The 16,415-nt window shown below is 41.9% G+C and overlaps 1 protein-coding gene across 2 annotated transcripts in view; it reads left to right on the top strand.

The window, feature by feature from the left end:
• TRMT2B (tRNA methyltransferase 2 homolog B) overlaps positions 1-14,593 on the top strand; it is a 102,680-nt gene extending 88,087 nt beyond the window's left edge. The window contains exon 14 of one of the 2 annotated variants that reach the window (XR_007132785.1): positions 14,540-14,593. Coding sequence is in view for 1 of the 2 variants with exons in the window: in XM_047764299.1 (XP_047620255.1) it covers positions 14,540-14,567 (28 nt within the window). In the remaining variant the exon portion in view is untranslated. The remainder of the gene's footprint in view (positions 1-14,539) is intronic. The other variant, XM_047764299.1, reaches the window with a different exon arrangement.
• Positions 14,594-16,415: the final 1,822 nt, after the last annotated feature.

The following is a 16,415-nucleotide window of genomic DNA, read 5'->3' as shown; positions in this document are numbered from 1 at the left end:
GTGGTAATTTGTGCTTTTCTAGGCATTGGCCCATTTCATCTAAGTTGTCAGATCTATCAGTGTAGAATTGTTCACAATATTCTCTATCCATTTGCTGTATGCAAGTTATATGGAACTAGCTCCTCTTTGATTTCTGCTTTGGTAAATTATACCTTCTTTTTGCTTTGTTAGTTTTTCTAGAGGTTTATCAGTTTTATTGATTTTTTTCAAAGAGCCAGTTTCTTGTTTCATTCATTTTATGTATGTATTTTTCTGCTTTCAGCTTGATTACTTTCTCCTCTTATCATTATGACTTCCTTCCTTCTGTTGTTTTGAGTGTGTTTTGCCATTGTTTTTCTAGTTTCTTAAAATAGGGTAAAAGCACAGACTTGTTTTGAGAGTTTTCTGTGAAAATATAAAGAGTTAGTATTACAAGTTTTCTTCTTAGCACCGATTTTGGCTATATCCTGCAAATTTTGATATATTGTATTTTCATTTTTATTTTTATTATTATCTTTTTTACAGCCACACCTGCAGCGTATGGAAGTTCCCAGGCTAGGGTCAAATCAGAGCTATAGCTGAAGGCTATGGCACAGGCACAGCAACACCAGTTCTGTGCCACGTCTGCAGCCTATGCCACAGCTTGAGGCAATACTGGATCCTTAACCCACTGAGCAAGGCCAGGGATCAAACCTGCATCCTCATGGACACTATGTTTGGTTCTTAACCCACTGAGCCACAACAGGAACTCTGTGTATTTTCATTTTTATTCAGTTCAATGTATTTTTAAAATTTCCCTTGAGATTTCGTCTTTGATCTGTGCTATATTTATATGTGACTTGCTTAATTTCAAGTTTGGTTTCACTGTGGTTAGAGAACACACTTTTATAGTTTGGGTTATTTTAAATTCGTTCAGGTTTATTTTATGATCCAGGAGATAGTCTGTCTTGGTGAATGTTCCATGGGCTTTTGAGAAAAATGTCATTCTGCTATCGAGTTGATTATTTTGCAAATGCTTGTTCATGTTATTGTTCAGTTCTTCTATAGCCTTGCTTATTTTCTAATAATTCTGTCAATTATTCAGAAAGGAATGTTGAACTTTCCAAGTGTAATTGTGTATTTGTTTGTTTGCCTTTTCATTTCTATTCATTTTTGCTTTATGTATTTTGCATCTCTGTCCTTTGGTGCATACACATTTAGATTTGCTGTCTTCTTGTGAAATTGACCCTTTCATCATTATGTGATGTCCTTCTCTGTCTCTGGTCATTTTCTTTGTTCCAAAGTCTATTTTATCTTTTGATTCTATTTGCATGGTATATCTTTTTACATCCTTTTCTTTTCAGCCTACGTATGTCATTATGTTTGAAGTAAATTTCTTTTAGACAGTATGTCTGGGTCAAGTTTTTTAAACCACTCTGCCAAACTCATTTTTATTTGTTTTTTTTTTTTTTTAGGCCCTTTACATTGTCAGTATGTTAGAGTATATGTTTGCTGTTTTATTTTGTTTCTTGTTTGTTCTCTCTGTTTATTGTTCCTCTTCTCAATTTTTTTCTGCCTTGCTAAGTGTTACTTGTACGATTTTTTAAGAATTCCCTTGGAGTTCCCATCGTGGCTCAGTGGTTAATGAATCCGACTAGGAACCATGAAGTTGTGGGTTTGATCCCTGGCTTCGTTTGGGTGGCTAAGGATCCAGCATTGCTGTGAGCTGTGGTGTAGCTCGCAGATGTGGCTTGGATCCCACAGTGCTGTGGCTGTAGCGTAGGCTGACAGCAACAGCTCGGATTAGACCCCTAGCCTGAGAACCTCCATATGCCACGGGTGCAGCCCTAGAAAAGACACACACACACACACACACACACACACACACACACACACACACACAAATTCCATTTTGGTTTATTTTGGTTTATACAGGTTTTGAGGGGGTTTTTTAAACAGATTTTTTGGTGGTTTCTCTAATGATTACATTATACCTGAGTAACTTATCACAGTCTACTAATATCAACATTTTAACCTTTGGGAAGCTTTCAGCCATTATTCAAACACTTTTTCAGCCCCTTAGCCTTTTTTGTCTTTTTCTGAGACACCAGTGATATAAATTCTGTTATTTTTTCATTTTCCCACAAGTCCCTGAGGCTGTTAATTTTGTCCCAGTTATTTCTGGGAGGAGATGGAAATTCAGTACTCTCAAAACCAGATTGGAAAATGGGGAATGGAGAGTTGACTCTTACCACCTCTTTGCCACCAAATAGGGATGGCCCCATTAACATTAATCCATTGGAAAAATGGATTGCCAACTAGCACCAACTTGCATTGTCTTGTTCCACTTCTTTGCTTTCAAGGAGGTTGGGTGGAAGTTCTGATCTCTGTTTGATCTCCTGATATCACCCCCCATGTGGGAGACAGAGGGCCAACTCTCCTTGCCTAATTGCTGCTAAGTGGGAGCAGACATGGGTGGCTCTATTTGGCACCACTGATACCACAGGGAAGTGGTAGCTTTTCCTTTGATATTTGGCTAGAGTAGGTTGGGTATTATCAAAAAGGTTTTCTGGGGAGTTCCCTTGTGGTACAGCAGGTTAAGGATCTGGCATTGTCACTGCAGCAGCTTGGGTTTCTGCTGTAGCATGGGTTTGATCCCTGGCCCAGGGAACAGTCTTTTCTTGGGCTTTTTTTGTTCTTGACTTACTGGCAATTTCAGGTTGCAGTCTTCTCTAGTGCACCATTTGCAATATATGACAAGCAAAAAGAAATCCCAGGCAACTCACCACTGTAATGTCCCTCACATCCTAAAGTCCTCAGACAGTCTATTATCTCCTTTCTACTTTTCAGAGTCTTCCTATGCTTGATTGTTATTTTGTCCAGGTTTTTGGCTATTGTTTTTGTTATAAGGGGGATGACTAGTGAGAAATGGGCAAATAATTTTGAAAAAGGTTATTCTTTCTTTGAGTATATTTTATTTTTATGTATCTGTATTCTCAAATTGACTGTTTAGTTTATTTATTGTCAGACAAAATAATTCATGTACAGTTGAAATATATTTGAATGTATTGGGATAAATAAATGAATTGAATGCTACAACTTTCTTATGAGTACCACTTTAGCTGTATATCATGGGTTTTGATGAGTGTCAATTTCCTTTGCTGATCATTTCTAAGCAGTTTGTAATTTTTTTGTTTTGTTTTGTTTGTTTTTTGCTTCTTAGGACCACATCTGTGGCATATGGAGGTTCCCAGGGTGGGGTCCAATCGAAGCTACAGCTACCGGCCTACACCACAGCCACAGCAATGTCAGATCCTTAATCTGCTGATCAAGGCCAGGGACCAAACCTGCAACCTCATGGTTCCTAGTCGGATTCGTTTCCACTGTGGCACGATGGGAACTCCAGTTTCTACTTTCTGTTTGAGTCTTTAACCCAATGGTTATTTAGAAGAGTGTTTTTAAAATGCCAAGTGGATAGATGAGAGGCATGGCTATCCTTTGTACCTGCATATTTCTAATAAGGCCAGGCAATTCCTCAGAGAGGCTTTTCCTGAGAGGCTCTCATAGAAAAATGAGATTAAAAATTTGAACCCAGAGTTCCTGTTGTGGTTCAGTGAATTAGGAACCTGACTAGTACCATTGAGGATGTGGGTTTGATCCCTGGCCTCGATCAGTGGGTTAAAGATCTGGCATTGCCTCAAGCTGTGGCATAGGCTGCAGATGCAACTCATATCTGGCATTGCTGTGGCTGTGGCATAGGCTGCAGATGCAACTCATATCTGGCATTGCTGTGGCTGTGGCATAGGCTAGTGGCTGCAGCTCCAATTTGACCCCTAGCTCTGAGACCTCAATATACCGCAGGTGCAGCCCTAAAAAATTTTTTTTTAACCCTGATATTCTTGCCCTATCCTTCATTCTTTAGATATTTCTCATGTACTTATATTTAATAAGGCTCAAGATGCTTGGTCTTGACAAGGAGAAAAAAATAAAGACATAGTTCCTACCTTCAAGAAGTATAGTATCTAGTTCAGGCAATGGCATGTATACACAAATCAGTTAAATAGCAATACCTGACACCACTGGCAATGGGGGTTCAAGGGAAATCAGTGAAGGCTAAAGTAGCTGGGGGAAGCCTTTTTCCAGGAGAGAGAAGTGTTTGAGTTAGACCTTAAAGGTAAGTAGGTAAGATTTAAGTATACAAGAAAGAAAAGGAAGAATGTTTCAGGCTGAGAGACTGGCATTTCAAAGGCCACCTTTGATGGAAATGGGACAGTTGAGTTATGGTGGTAGAAGAAGATAATTTCAATTTTTAGTTGTGTTAAGTTTTGAATGATTATAGGACATTCAACGAGGAGATACTCTGGAAGTTATTGATCCTCATTTGGTGATAAACTGGTCGAGTTTAACTTTGTTTCAAACAGTAGTCTGTTCTCTTCTGGCTTGGTCAGAGGAATAGTGTTCTGGTTTGGATAGTATTTTGGTCGAGTATATGTGCCATGGACGGTGTACCAAATATCTTTTGTTTACCCCTCCTGATCCACCCTCTACCAATTTATACCCTGCCCTGTGCCCCAGGAGGCTAATCTCTATGGATTACATCAGTGAGTTCCTTTTCCTTCTCTGCCTCTGATAGGGTTTGGGCGGTAGAGATCCCTGACAGGACATCAAAGGGAGGAAAGAAACTCTTTATAGAATACAGAAGCTGCATTGTTAAAAGATCTCTCAGGGCGTTTATTCCTGGCTTCCCTTGTAGAAGTCCCTATGGCTGGCTGCTACCCCTTAATCATAACACCTCTCAAGGGGACCCTCTCTACATCACATTTCCCCTTTTCTGGTATCTGTTCCCTCCCCTCATCCTTTTGGGTAGGGGTGGTAACAGCCCCAAGTTACAGATAATCTACCCCTCTTTGTTTTCCTATACTCTGTTCACACTTTTGTGGATGGTCCTTTTGCTAAACTTTCCACTAATTATGCTAATTTGAGTATACCATCTGTTTCCTGCTGGGACCCTGACTGAAACAGATCAAGTCTCAATTTTCAAAGACTTAGAATACAATAAAGTAAGCCTAACATAAAATATGACTAAATATGATTCAATCTGTCTTTCTCTGATTAATCTAGGCTCTTGCAGTGCTTCCAGATAATCATTCTGAAGCACAGTCTTCAGGGTATCATAATGTGTAGGAGTACCAGTTCTTCGAATGTTAACAATAGTTGGCATTTATCAATCACTTAATCTTTCCATGCAGTTTGCTATACATGTTTTATATGCATTATTTTACTTAACCTCCACAACAACCCTATGAAGTAGGTAATGATTTTTATCTTTTTACAGGTAAGGAAACTAGGGCTCAGAGAGATTAAATAGCTTGTCAGAGACTTCACAGCTAAGAGGGCAGAGCTGGGTTTTAAACTCAGGTACGTCTGACTCCATGGTTCATGCTCTGAACTCAAAGTGTGGTCCCAGATCAGCAGCACCCAGGAGCTTGTTAGAAATGCAGAATCTGGAGTTCCCGTCGTGGCGCAGTGGTTAACGAATCCGACTAGGAACCATGAGGTTGCGGGTTCGGTCCCTGCCCTTGCTCCGTGGGTTAACGATCCGGCGTTGCCATGAGCTGTGGTGTAGGTTGCAGACGCGGCTCGGATCTGGCGTTGCTGTGGCTCTGGCGTAGGCCGGTGGCTACAGCTCCGATTCAACCCCTAGCCTGGGAACCTCCATATGCTGAGGGAGCGGCCCAAGAAATAGCAACAACAACAACAACAACAACAACGACAAAAAGACAAAAGACAAAAAAAAAAGGAAATGCAGAATCTCAGGTGTCACTTCCTGCCTCCTGAATCAGAACCTGCATTGTAGGGGAGTTCCCATCGTGGCTCAGTGGAAACAAATCCAACTAGGAACCATGAGGACACAGGTTTGATCACTGGCTTCGCTCAGTGGGTTAAGGATCCAGCATTGCTGTGAGCTGTGGTGTAGGTTGCAGAAGCAGCTCGGATCTGGCGTTGCTGTGGCTCTGGTGTAGGCTGGAGGCTACAGCTCCGATTTGACCCCTAGCCTGGGAAACTCCATATGCTGTGGGTGTGGCCCTAAAAAGACAAAAGACAAAAAAAAAAAAAAAAGAATATGCATTGTAATAGATCTCCAGGAAATTCATATGCCCATTAAAATTTGAGATGGAGTGCTCTAAACCATGTTACTTGACAGACTATTACTGAATACCATAGAAAGTTCTGTTTAATCAGAGCTGGGTAAAAAGAAGAATTACAAAAAAAAAAGATAACTATGTGAGGTGATAGATATGTTAATTAGCTTGACTAGATATGTAATTAGCTTGATTAGTAATCATTTCACAATGTATATGTGTATCAAAACATCATGTTGTATACTTTAATTATATACAATTTTATTTTGTCAATTATACTTCAGTAAAGTGGGAAAGAAAGAATATTTACCTTTCTGCACTCTTTAACACTGGCATCATATGGCCTTCTAAGTGGAATCCACAAAACCAGAGCTCTCATTTTTTGAGAGGAGGCTGTTGAGAGCCACTCGGGAACCTGGCCTGGTGGAAGGTGCCAGGAAGCAGCCGGAGCTGTTGCTTTTGTAGAAAGGAGAATTTGGCCTTTGGCTGCTGCCAGGAGATTGCTGTGGTTCGACCTCAAACATATTTTATGTGCCCTTTCTTTTTTGTCTTTTTAGGGCCGCACCCTTGGCACATGGAGGTTCCCAGGCTAGGGGTCCAATCGGAGCTGCAGCCACTGGCCTACGCCAGAGCCACAGCAACGCTAGATCCAAGCCAAGTCTGCGACCTACACCACAGCCCACAGCAATGCTGGATCCTTAACCCACTGAGCAAGGCCAGGGATAGAACCCGCAACCTCATGGTTCCTAGTCAGATTCGTTAACCACTGAGCCATGACAGGAACTCCACTTTTACGTGTACTTTCATAGCACCTTTAGCTGCTGAATTTAAGAAACTTCCAAATCTGTATACACTTGGCCAGTCCTCAGAAAAACAGGTCTGCTCAGAAATTGGGATTTAATGCCCGTAGGCTCTCCTTTCTGTAGTGTTCTCATCCCACCCACATACCTTAGTCACTACCTTTCCCCATATCCTTCTCACCTCTTTCTTATTATTGTCCATATATGCTTTAAGGAAGCATATCAGGGGAGTTCCCATTGTGGCATAGCGGAAACAAATCCAACTAGGAACCATGAGGTTGTAGGTTTGATCCCTGGCCTCACTCAGTGGGTTAGGATCCAGCATTGCCATGAGGTGTGATGAAGGTCACAGACACGGCTAGGATCCCGCTTTGCTGTGGCTGGGGCTGTGGCGTAGGCTGGCAGCTGTAACTCCGATTCAACCCCTAGCCTGGAAACTTCCATGTGCCATGGGTGCAGCCCTAAAAAGCAAAAGAAAAAAAAAGAAAGAAAGCATATCAGGGCTTCCAGCTATGGTGGAGCATATTAAAGATTCAGCATTGTTTCTGAGGTGGCACAGCTTCGATCTCTGGCCTGGCACAGTGGGTTGAAGATCCGGCATTGCTACAGCTGTGGCATAGGTCACAGCTGTGGCTTGGATTCCATCCCTGGCCCAGGGATTTCCACATGAAGTGGGGGCAGCCAAAAAAGAAAAAAAAAACATATTAGACAATAAACCTATGATATATGCTCTACCTCTCTAATCATCATGGAAACGAAAACTAAAACCACAATGAGATACCACTACACATCCATCAGAGTGGCTGAAATGAAAAAAGACCTATAATACCATGCGTGGATGAAGATGTGGGTCAGTTTCTTACACTATTGGTAATAGTGTAAAATGGTACAACTATTTTGGAAAATATTTGGCTGTGTCTACTGTTGTGGTCTGTGCATGCAGGTCAGAAAAGAATTTCCAGACTCATATTGGGGTGAACAAAAAAAGAGTTTATTGAGCATGGCAAAGGGTAGAGAAAGTAGAGTCAGGGAGAGCTGACCAGGAGCTCACGTTCATGTTTGTTTTTATAACCCCCGGAGAGGAGAAGTCTCATGATACACTTGCTGACCTGCTGATTGGTTGGGGAAAGAGGGGTCTTTACTATACACTTGCTGGTTGGTTTGGGGCGTGTAAGGCCCCCATAGAGGTGGGGTGAGGAATGGGTCACATACCTTTCCTAGTAGGGGGCAAGGAGGAGTAGGCCAGGTTGCTCAAGGTGGGGGAAGGGGCATTACAATGACCCAGGTGAGGTGATGATAGGGGTCTGGTAATTCCTTTTTTTTAATTTTAAAATTTTTGTTTTGTCTTTTGAGGCCCGCACCTGCAGCATATGGAGGTTCCCAGGCTAGGGGTCCAATCAGAGCTACAGCTGCTGGCCTACATCACAGCCACAGCAACACCAGATCCTTAACCCACTGAGTGGGATCAAACCCGAAACCTCATGGTTCCTAGTCGGATTCGTTTCTGCTGTGCCACGACGGGAAATCCAAGGGTCTGGTAATTCTTGTCTTGGTCAGAGGAGGCTTTGAGTTCAATCTCCTTGAAGCGGACTAAAGCCCAACATCTACTAAAATTGAACTTATACATAGCTCTGCCCAAGTAATTCCACTCATGGATTTTTAATCAAGAGAAACTCTCCCACGTGTGAACAAGGATACATATGCATGTACATGTGTCCACTGAAGAATCTGGTCTGTGATGGTAAAAAAAATGGAAAACAACCTAAATGACTATCAACAGAACGAATACATGAATTATAATACAGTGTATTCATCTGATGGAACTCCATAAAGCAGTTAAAATGAATTATAACTGCAGTAGCAACATAGAACTTGAGCAAAATATATCAAAACCATACTGTTGAGAAAAAACTTGCATAAAATTCTGTATAATTACATTTATGTAAAATATAAGAACACAAAACAATATCCTATAATGTTTTGGGTACCTACATGGATAGTAAAAGGAAAAAAGTTCTTAGTAATTATTTGTGTACACAAATACACACACACAACCAGTTAGTGGCAGAGCTAGGAAGAGAAATCAGTATTCCTTATGTTTCTTTCTTTTTTTTATTAAGACTAATTTTTAGAGCAGTTTAATATTCACAGCAAAATTGAGGGGACAGTACAAAATTTTTCCATATTCCTTATTCTTTTCTTCTTTTTACGGCCACACCTGTGACATATGGAAGTTCCTGGGCTAGAGGTTGAATCAGAGCTGCAGCTGTGACCTATGCCACAGCCACAGCAACACTGGATCCGAACTGCATCTGTGACCTATGCCGCAGCTTGTGGCAGTGCCAGATCCTTAACCCACTGAGTGAGGCCAGGGATCAAACCCACATCCTCACAGAGACAGCTCGGGGTTATTAACCTGCTGAGCCACCATGGGAACTCCCTTCTTCTTTTACCTAAATAATGGAGACTTCAAACTCTGAAGGGGTCTTCACAGTCATTAACATAGCTCCTTTTCTCCAGTAACTATGTCTTGTGTGGCTCAGAACACATTATTGGGTGAGTTTGAGGGATCAACAAGTTAATCATCTCTTACATGAAGTCAGGGCTCAAGGTTGCTGTAAACTTTTTTTCCTACATCCTCACCCTCTGTCTACTGGCCAGGAATGCTGAGTGACCTGTTTAAGGGTATCAGTAAACAGGATAACGTGAAACACTAGTAAGCAGGTGACTGTTCCAACCTAAAGCCAGACTCCAGCATTTCTCTGTCATATTTGAGTAGCTTTGGCAGTAGCAGCTGGACACAAAGCCTAGCGCAGAGAACAGAAAAGCTATATACATGGTCTGCAGTGTAATTAAAATGGACTATTGGCAGTGTGCTTGAATCGAAATTCTAAGTTTTAATGTTAAAAGCCTACAGAGTTATTTAGGAAAAAAACAGAATTCCTAAAAATGAAAGGCAGTACATGGTCCCTGATCTCCCTGACCTACTGTGGTTACTTTTACTCAATTACTTAGTAATTGGCTTTAAATTCCCCAGGCTGTTAAGACCTTGAAAATCTATCAGAGGAGTGTGTGAGATAGAATAAAAGAGAGTTTTAGAAGGGCAGCGGGAAAAGGAAGAAAAGAAAAGCGCTTCCCTTCAGTGGGTTATTTCCTTTCTTTGATGTTGAAATTGATGGTCTGCCCTGCCTATTTTAGGCATTTGACCTAGTAATAACCCTTGAGAAGAGCCTTATAAGAGAGTTTTAAGGGTTTTAGTCCCAGCAGCACCACTTACTAGTTCCATGACCTTGAGCAAATCAATTAACCTCTTTGAGCTTTAGATTCCTCATCTATAAAATGGTGATATAATAGTATTTATCTAAATGTTTGATGAGGTATGCAAAATGCTTAGCACAGTGCCTGGCACACAGTAAGACTTCAATATATTAATGATGATTATTTCATCATTATAGTGTCATGGAAATGTTCTAGTGTCATAGAAACAAAGGAGGAGAGCATTTTGAGTGGACAAGGGAAATCCACTCTACATAATCCAAATGCAGCCAAGAGGTTAAGGAAGATAAGAACTGAGAAAAGGCAAGGGGTTTGAGAATTGATTAGAAATGCTGAGTGATATTTACATTTGAGACAACTTCTGAGCTCCTTATTTTTACTGGAAATGGGAATCAGAGTTTTGAAAAGAAAATCCATCACTTTTTGTAGTCAGGATACATATTTGCTTTAACTTCTGAGCGGCAGTGTTTGTAAGGAGTGTAAGAAGGTAACTGCAGCTGTGACAGCCATAGAAGACTCTTGCAACACTGTCCATTAGAACTTTCTGTGACACAGAAATGTTCTGTATGTTTGCTGACCAATACACACATGGCTGTTGAGCACTTGAAATGTGGCTAGTGTGACTGAGGAATGAAATTTTAATTTTATTTAATCTTAAGTTTAAATTAAATTAAACTAGGTTTATTTATTCATTTTTGTCTTTTCTAGGGCCACACCCTCTGCATATGGAGGCTCTCAGGCTAGGGGTCTAATCAGAGCTGTAGCCGCCAGCCTAGCCACAGCCATAGCAACGGGGGATCTGAGCCGAATCTGCAACCTACACCATAGCTCACGGCAACACCGGATCCTTAACCCACTGAGCGAGGCCAGGGATTGAACTCACCACCTCGTGGTTCCTAGTCAGATTCGCTTCTGCTGCACCATAACGGGAACGCCATTTAAATTTTAAAAGCCACATATGAGTAGTGGCAGCCACCAGTCTAACTAGGGAAACCAGTTAAATACCAGAAGGATTGGGGTCAGACAGTAGAGACTTAATTGTTCAGAAAAAGAGCGATACCCTCCTGGGCTAAAGAATTTAAGGAGAGTCTTATAGGAGTTCCTGTTGTGGCTCATCAGGTTAAGAACTCGACATAGTGTCTGCGAGGTGAGGATGCAGGTTCCATCCCTGGCCTTGCTCAATGCGTTAAGGATCCCGCATTGCTGCAAATGGCCGCAAAGTTCGCAGATGCCGCTCGGATCCAGTATTGCCATGGTGATGGTGTAGGCTGGCAGCTGCAGATCCGAATGGACCCCTAGCCCCAGGAACTTCCATATGCTGCAGGTGTGGCCGAGTCTTGTAGAGCAGGTTAAACTTGGGCTTCACCTTGAAGTGCGCATAGTGTTTGGATAGGAGGAAAGAAGGCAGGAGGTCATTCCAGATGGGCTGGAGGTGTGGGCAAAGATTTAGAGTTAGAAATGCCTCCAGTATGATGGAGTTCCTGTCATGGCTCAGTGGTTAACGAATCCGACTAGGAACCATGAGGTTGCGGGTTCAATCCCTGGCTTTAGCTCAGTGGGTTAAGGATCTGGCATTGACGTGAGCTGTGGTGTAGGTTGCAGATGCAGCTCGGATCCTGCGTTGCTGTGGCTCTGGTGTAGGCTGGTGGCTACAGCTTCGATTAGACCCCTAGCCTGGGAACCTCCATGTGCCATGGGAGCGGCCCTAGAAAAGGCAAAAAGACAAAAAGAAATGCCTCCAATATGAGAAGTTTGAGGCTTTTCTAGAATAGAGTATTCCTATTAGGATTTAGGTGGGTTTGGGCAAGATCATGGACAGCTTTGATGCTAGAACAAAGCGTTTAGGCTTTGTTCCCATAGGCCAAAGTTTTTGAACACTTGCTTAAAACACAGATTCCCAGGTCCCACCTTGACCTACTAAATCAAAATTTCTAGGATGCAGCTTTGGATAACAGTGTTATAAGTTTAAGTTCCCCAGTTGTGTATGATACACATTCAAGTTTGAGATCTGTCAGATAGGTAGAAGGGAGCCCTTGGAAGCTTTTTGGTCAAATAAGTGACATGATCATAGAGGAATCATCGGAAGCTTGCTAAGGAGAAAAGGTGTAGGATGTAGAAACTAGCTAAGGAGTTTCCCCATGGCTCAGTTGGTTAAGGATCTGGCATTGTCACTGTAGCAGCTTGGGTCACTGCTGTGGAGCAGATACAATCCCTGGCCTGGGAACTTCCACAAGCTGCAGGCATGGCCAAAAAAAAAGAAACTAGCTAAGGAAAACAGGTGATTGTTAAAGTAGTTGAGATATGAACTTCACAAATTCTGATCTCTTTTCTGGCTGTCTCCTCAGAATTTTTAAATCAATTCCTAATATTTCCCTGCAGTCCCTATTTGAATTTTCTACAGTTTGCTGTTTTAATTTTATTTTTAAATTAGAATATAGTCGATTTACAGTGTTGTGTCAATTTCTGCTGTACAGCACAGTGATCCAGTAATACATATATACATTCTTTTTCTCATACTATCTTCTATCATGTTGTACCCCAAGAGATTGGATATAGTTCCCTGTGCTGTACAGTAAGAACTCATTGCTTATGCATTCTAAATGTAATAATTTCCAAAAAAAAAAAAAGGAGTTCCTGTTGTGGCTCAGTGGTAATGAACCCGACTAGTATTCATGAGGATGTGGATTCAATCCCTGGCCTCGCTCAGCGGGTTAAGGATCCCGCGTTGCCATGCATGAGCTGTGGTGTAGGTCACAGACTCAGCTTGGATCCTGCGTTGCTGTGGTTGTGGCGTAGGCTGGCAGCTACAGCTCCCATTCGACCCCTAGCCTGGGAACCTCCATATGCCGCAGGTGCGGCCCTAAAAAGCAAAACAATAAATAGATAAATAAATAAATAAATGCAGTAGTTCGCATCTACCTACCCCAAACTCTCCGTCCACCCCACTCCCTCCTCCCTCCCCCCTGGCAACCACAGGTCTGCTCTCCATGTCCAGGATCGGTTTCTGTTTTGTAGACAGAATTATTTGTTTGCTCTTTTAAATGACTAGGGCACAGACACCACAGCCTGAATGCCTGGGTACAAATCCCAGCCCTGCTATCCAAGCTATTTTAGCTCAGACATATCACATAACTTTTCTGTGCTTCAGTATCCTTATCTGTAAGCTAGAGATAATCATAGCCCCATCCCATAAGGGCATTATGAATATTAAATGAGATCATAGATGGCTTTCGGCAGTACCTGACAAATGGTAAGCACTCAATTAATGTTGTTATTAATATTATTTAAACTAAAGAGTTCTACTAGTTTATTCCAAGTTGTATAATAGTTATAGCTAATCTTCACTAAAAAGTGTAAAACTTGCCCATTCCAAATATAAAGTCTGAGCCCTAGACTTTTTACTTAATGAGTTGTATTTCAAAGCATAAATTCTTCACTTAATTTAACATATGATTATCCTTCATAAAGTGAGTCTAAATAGAGGACAAATTGTTCTTCCCACTGAATGTTTTAATCTATGGTTAGTTCTTGGCTATGGATTATATATCTTTTTCCACTTTGTACTTTTTATATTGCTACTAGCTTTCAGTGAATGCTGTTTATGATATTCATTTGAGAGAAAAAAAAATGAATTTTTTTATGTTCTTGTAGGGGACTGATAATGAAAATAAAACTTTCTTTTCTGGTGGCAGTGAGCTCACAATGGGTACAGAGACAGCTTTCTCAAGAGATAAGAAAGGAGTTACATTGTGGCTCAGTGGTGGTTAATGAACCCAACTAGTATCCATGAGAATTCAGGTTTGATCCCTGGCCTTGCTCAGCAGGTTAAGGATCCGGTGTTGCTGTGAGCTGTGGTGTAGGTGATAGATGCAGCTCAGATCTGGCGCTGCTGTGGCTGTGGCATAGGCTGGCAGCTGTAGCTCAGATTCAACCCCTAGCCTGGAAACCTCCATATGCTGGGGGGTGCGGCCCTGAAAAGCAAAAAAAAAGAAAAAGAAAAAGACATAAGAAAGTAAGAAAGGAGTTCCCGTCGTGGCGCAGTGGTTAACGAATCCGACTAGGAACCATGAGGTTGCGGGTTCGATCCCTGCCCTTGCTCAGTGGGTTAACGATCCGGCGTTGCCGTGAGCTGTGGTGTAGGTTGCAGACACGGCTCGGATCCCCCGTTGCTGTGGCTCTGGCGTAGGCCGGTGGCTGCAGCTCCGATTGGACCCCTGGCCTGGGAACCTCCATATGCCGTGGGAGCGGCCCAAGAAATAGTAACAACAACAACAACAACAACAACAAAGAAAGTAAGAAAGTCTCTTTAGATGCCTACGTGGTAGTTTGTGACCTTTGGGTGCTGTTTCACTTTTCTTCCAGACCTCACCCAAACAGAAGCCTCTCCTAACCTCTCCAGTTTCTGTTGACAGTCAGCTGCCTGAAGCAGTTCTCAAGATGCACCTTCAGGTCTGGAAGGCAGAGAGGGAAGGAAACAGCTGAAGACCCATCACAGCCACCTACACACTTCTGAGACAGGGTCAGCCAGGAAATTGCCGGAGACTCTTCTTTCTGCTTTCAGAAACAAACTCGCTCCTGACTTGGTTCACCTAGGTTCTGTTAAATGATTGAAAAAGATGGGTCAGTGACATATTTGGTAAAGGTTCTTTTTTTAATGTTTTGAACAGATGAATATCTATTTTTCCTACTATCTCCCTCATTGTCCATTCTCTTCCCTGGAGTCAGATGCTGTTACCAGTTTCTTTTTTCTTTTTTCTTTTTTTAGGGCCGCACTTGCAAAATATGGAAGTTCCCAGGTTCAGGGTTGAATCAAAGCTGCAGCTGCCAGCCACAGCCACAGCCGCAGCAATTCCAGATCTGAGCCGCATCTGTGACCTACACCACGGCTTGCAGCAATGCTGCATCCTTAACCCACTGAGCGAGGCAGGGGATCGACCTGCATCATCGTGGATAGTAGTCAAGTTCTTAACCTTCTGAGCCACAATGGGAACTCCTGTTACCAGTTTCTTGTATATCCTTCCTGAGATATTCTATGCATATTTGTATATGTACACCCTTCATTTTTATACAAATTGTAGCACACCATAAATGTTCTTATGCATGTTGCTTTTTTTCACTGTTTTTTGGCTACAAAAGTTTCTAGGCCAAAGATTGAACCTGTGCCACAGCAGCAACCCAAGCCATAGCAGTGAAAGTTCTGGATCCTTAACCCAGTGAGCTACCAGGGAACTCCTCACTTTTTATATAGAAAACCTGTTTCGACTTGTGGTTACTAAGAGGACAGGGAAGGGAGTAAGATGGACTAGGGGTTTGGGGTTAGTAAAGGCAAACTATTGCATCTGGAGAGAATAAGCAATGAGATCCTGCTGTATAGCACAGGGAACTATATCTAGTCACTTGTGATGGAACATGAGGGAGGATAATGTGGGAAAAAAGAATGTATATAAATGTACTGGGTGACTTTACTATACAGCAGAAATTGACAGAACATTGTAAATCAACCATAATAAAAAATTTTAAAAAAAGAAAAACTGTTTAATATCAGTACATAAAGAGCTTCTTTGTGGCTGCATGGCATCCCATAGTTATTATAGATATATCAGAATTTATTTAAGCAGTCCCTTTGTCGGTAGATATTTAGGTCACATCCAAGCTTTGGCTATTATAAACATGCTCATACATATTATATTTCACATATGAGAGGATACTTCTAGGAGAAATTGGTTAGGGTACTTGGGTCATTGGCCTGTTCAGTTGCTTAGTGGTGATAAAATCTCAGTACTACATGTGGAATTAAAGACTCTAGGAGGTCTACCTAGCTTAACTACATGGATGTCAGAGGATGTGAAGCTAGAAGGACTCGTGAAGACCCCAGAGAAATTTAGAAATGGGTCCAGGATTAAGTTCCACAGTGTTTTTATTCCAGTCCATAATGTAGCCCTTTTTTTACTATACCACACTGCTGTCTGCCAGGGAGACTTGGCATGGCCTGACTTCTGTCCTCACAGGTAGGAGTGTATATTATCTGGCCCACTGTGATCACACTACCCAATCTTTTCATGATTTCTCTTTCTAGAATCTGAGTTTGCCAAGCTATTTACCCTACTTTCCCTGATGCTCTGACTTCTCCCATTAATAATAACTCCATTTCTTGGAGTTCCCATTGTGGTTCAGTGGAAACAAACCTGACTAGAATCCATGAGGATGTGGGTTCGATCCCTGAACTCGGTCAGTGGGT

This window comes from Phacochoerus africanus, chromosome X (genome assembly GCF_016906955.1).
Source record: "Phacochoerus africanus isolate WHEZ1 chromosome X, ROS_Pafr_v1, whole genome shotgun sequence".
In the NCBI taxonomy this organism is placed as follows: domain Eukaryota; kingdom Metazoa; phylum Chordata; class Mammalia; order Artiodactyla; family Suidae; genus Phacochoerus; species Phacochoerus africanus.
The sequence above is the reverse complement of the archived record's forward strand: the minus strand, read 5'-3'. Positions and strand labels throughout refer to the sequence as shown.